General features: G+C 38.4%; 1 protein-coding gene across 13 annotated transcripts in view; it reads left to right on the top strand.

The window, feature by feature from the left end:
- TTC3 (tetratricopeptide repeat domain 3) overlaps positions 1 to 8,606 on the top strand; it is a 60,942-nt gene extending 52,336 nt beyond the window's left edge. For 11 of the 13 annotated variants that reach the window (XM_048927092.1, XM_048927101.1, XM_048927056.1 and 8 more), the window contains 9 exons: positions 174 to 270; positions 1,178 to 1,278; positions 2,200 to 2,293; positions 2,830 to 2,928; positions 5,104 to 5,504; positions 5,971 to 6,088; positions 6,234 to 6,467; positions 6,671 to 6,760; positions 7,378 to 8,606. In XM_048927092.1, the coding sequence (XP_048783049.1) occupies positions 174 to 270; positions 1,178 to 1,278; positions 2,200 to 2,293; positions 2,830 to 2,928; positions 5,104 to 5,504; positions 5,971 to 6,088; positions 6,234 to 6,467; positions 6,671 to 6,760; positions 7,378 to 7,488 (1,345 nt within the window). In that variant the 3' untranslated portion in view covers positions 7,489 to 8,606. The remainder of the gene's footprint in view (positions 1 to 173; positions 271 to 1,177; positions 1,279 to 2,199; positions 2,294 to 2,829; positions 2,929 to 5,103; positions 5,505 to 5,970; positions 6,089 to 6,233; positions 6,468 to 6,670; positions 6,761 to 7,377) is intronic. The other 2 variants (XM_048927110.1, XM_048927084.1) reach the window with 2 other exon arrangements.
- Positions 8,607 to 10,576: the final 1,970 nt, after the last annotated feature.

Consider the following 10,576-nt stretch of genomic DNA (forward strand, 5'->3'; position numbering starts at 1 on the left):
AGCAGTATAGCTGCAAGAATGTGACAGTGTGCCAGGTACAACATGTACAACATAAGTGCAGATTAATGGTTCTGAGGAAGGGAGAAGTAATAGCCATAGAAAACCTCTAAAATGTCATCAATTTTAGATAGTGCTGTGTTACTTCATTTTTTTTGACCTTTTTTGTTTTGCAGTAATAAATTTGCTAATAAGAAAGTAAAACTGGAAGAACTTATTAAGAAGAGTCAAGATGACTTCAAGGAGCATGAGAAAAGAGCTGTTAAAGCAGAGGTACAAACAAAAAAAAAACCTGAAACACTTCTTTTACAGTCTGGATCATTTGCACTGATGGATGGGGAAGATGACTGGTGAAGTCTTATTTAAGAATTTCCCTTTAAATAGCACCTAAGACATTTTATAAGAATACATTAAAAGTTTTAATCAGATATTGACAACTGCTGTTCATTATGTTATCCTGCAGAATTTTGCAGATCATCAGTATGTTATTATTGGCCAGTATTATAACTGTACAGAATTTGGGGCTTCTGGTATTGCCTTAACATTTAGTAATATTTCAGTTTCATACTTAGCCCTCTTATGAAAACATTTCATTAGCGAGTATTATAGGAAGATAGGATTTCCTTTGCAAAGATAAGTCACACTTAGGGAATCTGTGGCTACTTCATACTCTGACAGTCTGAATGCAATTTGGTTATTTCACTGAAAGGAGGAGTTTACTGAGAAACATCAGTACTTTTGCCAAAATAGCATTTAAGATGGGAAAGACTTATACACCGTATGGCATACAATTCTTTCTTCAGAGAAAAGGTTTGAAGGCTGTTGTACCTGCAGTGAGATCTTATACAAAGATTAGATTGATCCACGTTGGTCTTCCACAGTACAGCATTTAAAAGGCTGCCTGAAACACTTAAAATGTATATATGTACACAAACACATGCATTTTTAAGCTGCAGATGGAAGGAACATCTCTGCATGCATTCTGCAGTCTGTTGAAGTGAATATAACCTACTTCACCTCTCAGAGGCCTGCCAATGCCCTTGATTCTAATATGGTGTTCTGTTGTGAGTGTATGTTGTACGCTGTATCATCAAACTGTTGTTTAAGAGGATCCAGGCTTTATTTATTGTGTCTGCAATGCTTTTGTTGCACTTCTTTAAAAGCTGTTATTTTGTTACAGGTATCAGTACTCAAAAACTGGAAAGAAAGTGAATTATACAAACTGAATGGTATAGTTTCCAAAGCAGAAGCAAATCTCAAGATGTTGAAGTCACTAAGCAGGTATGGAGAGTTTACACTAGCAATTTCAGTACTACTTCTTGTTAAAGAAAAGCAATTACTGGATGTTTAATCATGATCGTTTTAACTAGACAAGTCAGTTTTGCTCACAAACTGATGCTATCCTGAAATATCCGCAGTCATTAAATGCAACTTTCCTGAAGCTGATTTTCTATTTTGGGCTTAAATTACCAACATGTGAGCAGCAAACTTCTCTTCTAATTCTCTCTTAGAAGATGAGGCTACTGGGAATGTTCCAGTTACTGCTACCCAGTAGCACTGGAAGAGGGCTGCAATGTAAATAAAGTGGTGAAACAAAACAGTTGGGCGTTTGGCAAGAATCAAGGAATTAATATTTTAAAAACTACTTGTTCCATTTCCCTGTCTAGGTTGCCCCCCAAATATTATTTTACATTTGAGAAGTCTACTTCTAAGATTGGATAGGATATAGGTGCAATTAATTTAAGTGACGTTAGCTTAAAATAGGAATAAGTCTTTAACTGTGACTAAAGTTGTGAGAGTATGGTCATAAAAATAATTGAGTTCAGTTGGAGGGGACCAAAGAGCTGTCAGAGTTAATCAAGAGTTAAAACTTGTTATTGAAGGCATTGTCCAAATGCCTCTTGATTACTGACTGGGACAGGCTTCCTAGAGAGGTGACTGATGCCCCGTGCCTGTGTTCAACCACCCTCACGTAAAGAAATTTTTCCTACTGCCCACTCTGAACCTCCCATGGTGCAGCTTTGTGCCATTCTGTATTCCCTATCATCAGTGACCAAAGAGAAGAGCCTAGCACTTCCCTCTCTGCATCCTGTCCTCAGGAAGCTGCTGAGAGGAACGCAGTTGCCTCTCAGCCTTCTTTTCTGCAAAGTAGACAAATTAATGGGAATGTTGGAGTTTAACTGAAAATTTTCATTATTTCAGCAGCTCAGCTTCATCACTTCCTGACTTAAAGTCACAGATTAATTATTGGGAAGTATTTATTTCAAATATAAAGAAACAAATGGAGAAAGTAAAGGTGAGTCTAAGTTCTCTTAACTAGGGATAAGTTGAATTTTGGAAATTAAAACAGAATATATAACTTAATTTTGCATTCCTTTGTTAAAATATCAATGGCTTCTCCACAAGCCAATCTGCGTTTCTTTTAATGATGAAAGAAAGTTTTGATTATAAGGCCTGATGATAAAATGTGCTTAAGTTGCAATGAATATCTTCTGTTTCGGAAAGGCAGAATTCAAGATTACTGAATTCCAGGTTGATCAGTCTGTCAGCTCTTTTGTATTTTTTGAACTTTAAAGTCCATGCAACTTTTTAAAAAATGATAAAATTGTCTTTTAAAGGGAAGTTGTATGGAACATCTAGGTTAAGTTTTAAAAGCTAGATGTTTCACAAGTGTTTTCAGCCATTAATGTACTTCCATAGAGATTAATGTTGCTGTAGGAGATGGCAGCCTTATTGTAGTCACGTGAAAGGCCTGCTGCCTTTTACTGTATGAACTACTGGAAGAGCTTTATTTAATGCTGATTTGGAGAGGAATTTGTTTTCTTTCCTCAGGTTGGGTATGAAGAAAAAATTGAGAAGGTGAAAAATGGTGTTCGAAACTGCCTCACCAAAATAGAAACTGTGGATCTTTCATCTCTTCCCAGTGTCTTAGTATGTATCTTACGTGTGATAGCAGTATGTTCAGAGATTCTGTAAGTTAACGACAGCGTAGCTGTGCATTACAGAATATGTACATGGAGAACTTAAATAGATAGCTTTGAATTCAAAGCAGTATAGCCTTTCATGGAAATTAATCTGCAATGGCTACATCCCAGATAAATGCTATTAAAAGCACTTTCTTACAGGTCAGCACTTCCACAAATACTTTGCTCAAATCATGTCAGTTACTTCCAAACAATGTGTGATAGTTTCTGGTGCCAGGACAAAGTCAGTGTAAGTCAGTACTCATTTAATTCCTTATCAGCATGGCGTGGGGAGATGTATGACCATGCCGAAGTAGTCAAGCTAGCTGCAGAGATGATGCCAGCAGCCTGACTGCTGCCATTCACTGAAGCAAAATTGAAACCTGGGCACAGAGCTGATGCCCAGGCATGAAGGCAGATAGCATGCATGAGTTACTGTACCTTAGGATAGTTTGGAGAAAAGCAAAAAGGGTTCAGTCATCCTTTAGAATGGGGGAATTAAGTGCTTAGTAAAATGCATTCCTGGCACATGCAAAAATGAAATCCTCAAACGCATCACAGATGCCACAAAAGAAACTTTCTTTAAAATATGTATTCTCTGCATAAAGTCATGTTTTTTTCTTTCCTTTGTTTTTGGTGTAATCTAGACCCAAGGCTTTAATCCAAAACTGTAGTATACTATGGTTGTCACTACAGTTTTTCTGGACTCATAGTCTTACGTTTTCTGGCCTACCTTTTATTCCCCACTGAGATTTAGGTCTCTTCTCCTTATTGGCACAGATCTCTTAAGAATTTGTAAATGTTCTTAGTTATCCTCTTTAGGGTACCATCATTTTAGAAGTTTGGAAGTAGAGTGATTTCTGTTCCACTTGTTATGCATTTGGCACCTGCTTTTACTGTAGTGATGGAGGAATAACTTCTTAGAAAATGTATCTGTGGTTCTTTTACTGTCAGGGAGACCTTTAGAGGCAAAACTGAATCCAAATGAAAAAGGCTTGATAAAATGGTCACTGTCCTTGACTGCTTAATTCCATCTGTAATTCTCACCATTTTTTAATAAAGAGGTATAAGAAACATAGCTTGATAAACAAATATATAAGAATCAACAAAACTAAATCTAAAGCCATGTACTAAAGAATGTGAAAATTTATGGATGTCCAAGTTAGCCTGCTGAACTGGGTAGCGATTTAGGTGTCAGGTTATCTCTATGCATCTCTGTTGGCAAAGCTAGAAGTTGGTAATATGCAGATTGAAAAAAAAAAAATAGCACATTCTCAAGCAAATATTCAATCAGCCTTTTTGTAGACTGTTGCTTTGTTCCAAAATGTACTCCCATTTGTTTCTTCTCATTTTAAGGAATCACAGAATGGCTGGGGTTGGAAGGAACCTCAAAGATCATCTAGTTCCAACCTCCTGCCACAAGCTGGGTCACCTACCACTAAATCAGACACTAGATCAGGCTGCCTGTGGCCCCATCCAACCTGGTCTTGTGCTTGTTAGATAGCAGCCAAGTTCTGAAACAACAGTAGTAGTCATAGAATCACCAAGGGTGAAAAAGACCTACAAGATCATCCAGTCCAACAGTCCATGTATCACCAGAAGTTCTCACTAGTTCTCTCCATTTATGGAACACAATTGTTAGTTCAAAGAGAAGTCTTCCTGGATCATGTGAACTCCAAGATTGTCAACACGGTGCCTTTAGCTGATGTGTTTGTTTTTAATGTAAATAAGTGAATAAATATTGCACTTGGTTATATATTGTTTATATTGCCAAGTAAAAGCAGTAAATGTATTTTCAAATTGATGGCACTTATGTTAAAGCAGTGGTTTCTCTCACGAACATCAAACTATCCTTGAAAAACCGCAGCTGTCCAGCAGCATTCACTCCTTAGTAAATACAGAATATGTAGCACTGAATGCATAAATGCTGCTCTTTTTAATCCTGCTTCAAGCCAGTTGTCTATGTGCAGTACAAAATAAAGGGCACTTTCATATGGTATTTTCACCTAGGCAGAAAAGTTCAGATATGATCTTCAGTTCCTTGTCGTGACCAAAACATAGTGCAGTTCATGCTGCAAATGCTCAAGAGCTCTGCTCAGTTTATTTCAATTGTTTTTTCTTATGGAATCTGTTTATTTTGTAGAGAAAGCAAAGCAAACCTGCTGTCGGTGATCCAGCCCTTGTCCCGTACTCTTCTGCATCTGCACACCCTAATTTACTTCCTGCAGTTTCAAGCTCTGAAGATCAAGGTCCAACAACTGCTTCACTTAATACCCAGGCTGGAGTGAAGCCTGCAAATGCAAATTCTAAGGTTTGCTCTGCAAGTGATGGATCAGTGAAAACAAACACCAAAGCTTGGATGGGATCATATGCTGATAAAGTTTCGCTAACTTCTATGTCAAAGTTTTCAGGAATCAATACTCAGAACATACAGCCAAACCAAACCGACCAAGACGATTCAGCTACACAGATGAAGCCCTCTTCAAACAACACATCTGAAAATATTATTGCTCATCTACAAACTATATTTCCGGGCTACAGCAGGTATTTTTTTTAATGCATGTAATGCTCTATTTGGTAATTGAAATTCTAATCTATCATTTGTAAAGATAGTAGAACAGAGATAGACAGAATAAAAGGAATTGATTTCTTACTGAATACTTCTTTTTCACACACACACACACACACACACACACACACACACACACACACAAAAAGTTTTTTCCCTTGTTTTCTGAGATACTCCTTATCATAATTGACCTACAGTGTTGACTTAATGTTCTCAATGAGAGTTGCCAGCAAATAGAAGTAGTGTTATTTTGATGAATACAGTAGCTAGATCCTGGTTTCTGAGGGGTGTTAGAAATAGGTGCTTGCTGCAGTTCTGTTGAGAGGTTAGGATCTTTTACAGGCTCTTCTGCTATGAGTCAAACATGGAAACTACAGTGTTCTAATATGCCTATAGTAGCTGTAGTGTTACCCATGAGTAATCATGTTATTTTTCTTTCAGTTCAGAGTTTGCGAGGTTCATAAAAGATGTACAAAGAAGAAGTGGAAATACATTAAGTTTGAGCTCCACTGAAATTCTAAGCAGAGTGACAGATCTCATTCTGGACCAGCAAAATGAGGTCTGTTGTAGTTGCTGCTATTTCTACTGTGTATCTCTGACAGTGGAAATAATGCAGCACAGTCTAAAAGAGAATACAAATTTTTCCTTGCTGTCAAGCTCTGAACCGTGAACATGCTCAAAACTCTTATCCAATACCTGTCTAGGCATCAACTTCTGTAGGGAGACCTCTGAAGTCAACATCATCTGCTTCTGCAGGACAGACAGGAACTCAGAGTCAAGTAGCAGCTGCAGAAGGAAATGTTTCCAGTGCACCCCAAGCAAGGCCTGCACACAAAAGCACCTCAAGTAAAAACATGCTGCCATCTCAGCCAAATCTCCAGCCGTGGGGGAATGCTGGAGCAACACCAAAAGCTAAATGGAAAAAACTAGACTATATAGTAAGTTCTCTACTGCATTGTGAAATTCAAGTTATTACCATGGTCTTTTTTTATGAGATGTGAAATAATCAAAGTATTACTAGACAAAAAATAGTCAGACTTCTTCATTTTGTGGACAAAAACTTAAGTAGAGAGTTTGATGATAAATTGTTGCTAACTTACTAATTGCTTTCTGTTCAAATGACTTTTTTTTAAATGTATAGCCTTCCAGCGATGATCCATGCATCATATGCCATGATGAGTTAAGCAGAGACTCATGTGAACTGGAATGTGGGCATCATTTTCACAGAGAAGTAAGCATTTTTTTTCTTACCACTTACATTGTTTAGTACTGCTTAGATGCAAATGTTGACTAACTCTCTGTTCAGTTATACAGTTTTTTTACTTTTAAAAAGTTTCTCCCTCCCCTTTATCCTTCAGCATCTGAAGTTAGGAATGGCAGGACATTGTTTTCCTTTCCGTACTTTTTGCACCAAGACTTGCTATGTGCAGTATTAATGTTTTGAAAAGTTTCCAGTTTTAGATATTAACTAAAATGGTAATTCATCAGACTGAATTTATTCTTACTTTGAATTCAGAATAATCCAGTCTTGGTAATCAAATTACGGATTTCTGTTTGCAGCATCCTTAGAGAAGAGGCCACTGCTATAAAGCTGCTTTTGCCACCTGATAGGAGCTGCAGGTGTAACTTCATGTATTAAGGAGGCAAAAAATTATACTGGAATAACACAATACTTCTGTCCATGACCTTTTCCCATTTCCATATTTGTTGCTCTTTTGTCACTTGCAGAATAGGTTGGTGAGCAGAACATCAGAACTGGAGAATAGTTTTCTAACTGCAAATTTCGTAACAAGTTGTACAGGGGGGTACTGAGACTGTCTCCTCAGCGTAATCTTCCTGTTCTTGCAGTGCATTAGAAAATGGCTTAAGGAACATTCGAGTACCTGCCCTATCTGTCGCATCCACGTTCTGTTACCTGAAGACTTTCCTGAGCTCCCTGCACGCAACAAACATGCCTAAACCTTGTTTTGTGACACTCATTAAGATGTGGAGTGGCTGCAGATAAATAACCATCCCAACATGGCGTGGAGACATGATGCCTAAGATGAGGTGGAACCCTGGTTTTAGTGGAAATGATAGCAGAATTTGTTGTAATGCAGTATTTAACACTGAGCTGTAAGACACAGGTATTGCTGTGGCACTTACTGAATGAAGACAGCGTACTCCTTAAATCAGTGCTTCTCCTGGTTGCTGCCTTCATGTACCTCATGTAGTTCTGAGGCCAGGACCATGCTGGTGGGGTTCTTGCTTAGGGGAGTTTCAGTCCTTAATCTGTTTTTCTCAAAGGCTGCTTCTGTATGTGCACAGTACCTCTAAAAAGGGGGTTTTCTTTAGAGCTGATACTACACCGAAAATAAATAAAGGTGGGTCGAACAATAGACTGGCAGAATTTGGAATAACCAAGCCATCACCTTCCCTGTATAAACAATTGCAGGATTCCAATTGAGTTTCTTTAGATCATTATGAATATCATTCGTGTAATTGCAAGCCTTTTCTCCATGTAAATCTGGAACTGATAATTCAAATTGTTTAAATGATAACTCTTAGCTATACTTTGAAGCACTAAATATTCTGAGTATTCTTCTGTTCATACATTGATTTTAGAATACTGTGATTCAATTCTGTAATGTAAAAATACCTTAAATTTCTCTCCTTGATGGGCTGATCTGTTTGAATTGGCACTAAAGGATTTTTATTCTTGGTGAAGCAATATAATGCAGCGTTCTGTGCACAAATGCCAGTTTATCAGCAGTGTGAGGTACATGGTACAACCAGCTGAAGGAGTGGCTGTCCTACTGCTTGAGAAGTCTGAGCGTGCCATGAGTGCCTTCTGCCTTGTAAAATTTGTTTCAGACAGCCAGAGATCCAGGTATGCCGCATGGTGTAAACACCCTCAAAATGTGGTGAGTCTGACCATTGTTTGGGCACAAGCCGTGTTCAGCTATTTAGGTTATGGCTTAATGGATCGTTTGTTTCCCCAGGTCAGTAAGTATACAGTTGAAGTTTCAAAGCATCCTTTGATAAGTCAGTATGTTTAGTGAAACTTGGGTCAAAAATAAAATTACTTCTGTAGCCTCTGTGGTGGTTCTTCTTGTGTAATATGTTTGTTGATTGTGAATTCTTGATGCATAAGGTACTATCTGCCAAAGAGCTGAGGTGCTGTGCTGCCTGAAGGATGAGGTACTGTTCTGCTCTGCGTTACACTGCTTGCATCCTTGTCAGCTTGTTTTTTCTCAGTGTGTGAGGAGAGTACAGGCAGAGCAGCCCCCACACATGCCACAGGTGATGGTGTTCTTAACCAGAACACAGCCTGACAGCACTGGCTGTTAACGTGGGGTCTTAGCATTGAACTGATATTTACATATGTTATGTTCTTGCTCGCTACCAGCTAATCTTGTCCCTCACAGCACACATAAGCTCTCAGGTTCCTTAGGAAGGTGGATGTGGTGTTTCTTTTCCTTTTCAAAAATCTTTGCTCCTTTTCTCTTAACTCCTAAAAACCACAAGTTTTACTGACAGCCAGAGGTAGGCCATTCACAGCTTTAAGGCCTCCTTTTAAAGCAGACAAAAACAAGGTCTAGTTTTATGTAAGATTGTTTTGAAGGAGATGAGGTGTCTGACCCAGGTGCACATGAGGTAGTTTATTTCCAGACTGAGGCAAGGTAAAGTATCCTTGCTCTGTGTTTGGGAATCCTGACTCATGGCTGTACTGAATCCTGAATGATTATTCCTGTCGTGTTTGGATGCTGTTTTTTTTCTTTGTATGTGGAAAGGTTGGGTACATGCTCCACAATAACAGTAGAAGTATCCATCTGCTAGAAGAGTCCAGTTTCTAATCCAGCTCTCAGTTGTCAGCAGTTTATTGCAGAGTCTCACATTAATCCTTGGCTTCCAGTCAGAGCTGCCTTTCAGAGAGCAAGAAAATCATAGAGCAACAGAAGCACTTCAAAGCAGGATTTTGTCAGATGTCTCTCCTCCATTCTCAAACCATTCCAACCATCAGTACCCCAGGAACAACATGGTACAGGCAGAGGGGCAACCTATTAGACTGCAGTTGAAGGAGTTCTGCTGCGGATACAATAGCCAGGGGCAGGATGAATGCCAGTGCTTCTTTTCATTTAACTTTGGAATGTGTGAAGTGATGCTGCTGCTTTAGGTTTGAGCAGCAGGTGGCACTCCTGTAGACTAGAAACAGTCTAAAGGCATCTAGACTAGGAACAGGGGCTGTTGCGTTCCAGAAATCATGCTGTATTTACTGGTTCCTGATCTTAAAAAAAAAAAAAAAGTGTATTTCTAGTTACTGGGGAAAGGAAAGAGAGGGGATAGAGAACAAAGGTGTTCTGTTGTTTTTTTTAATAAATGTAAGACATTAAAACAATATCAAATGCTTACTCCTGAAGTACAGCTGATACCAAACCACTGCTAAACTCAGAACTACATATTCCTGCTTAGCAATACTGCTAGAAAAAGCTACAGGAAGTTGGTTTTGGCAGTTCTCTTTAATTCTTCTTAGGTTGTTACACATCATAGTTGATGTAACACCCCATATACCTGCCTCCATCCCACGCAAATTTTGTGGAAAATTAACAACTAAAAGAAAATTGCAGCTTTTTTGTTAACTTCAGCTAACATCAAAATCCATTACCTGTTCATCTGAGGAAGGTTGCTTCTTGCTGGAGTGGATTTTTTTTTCCCCATCTAGTTCCTACTCTGCCAGTTTCTATGAACTTTTAAGATTTATGATTACAAAGACTTAACATATTTCTTAGTGTAAATTTGTATATTTACTTTCACAAAAGTATTTATATATATTTCCTTTCAGGTGCTTGTATCTGTACTTTCATATTAGTAAGTGGCAATATTAACCCACCTGTTTAAGCAGCAAATGGCCTATCTCCCTTGGAATAGTTGCTCACATCATGAATAGCTTTCTACAGGCACAAGGTGTCACAGCATAAAAGTATTTTTGGCCACTTTCTTCAGTACTTGGTCTCATCTACACTCTGAGCAGAGGGCTATGCAACAAGACAGTGCTGCTGTTTGTCAT

This window comes from Lagopus muta, chromosome 1 (genome assembly GCF_023343835.1).
Source record: "Lagopus muta isolate bLagMut1 chromosome 1, bLagMut1 primary, whole genome shotgun sequence".
NCBI classification, from domain to species: Eukaryota; Metazoa; Chordata; class Aves; order Galliformes; family Phasianidae; genus Lagopus; species Lagopus muta.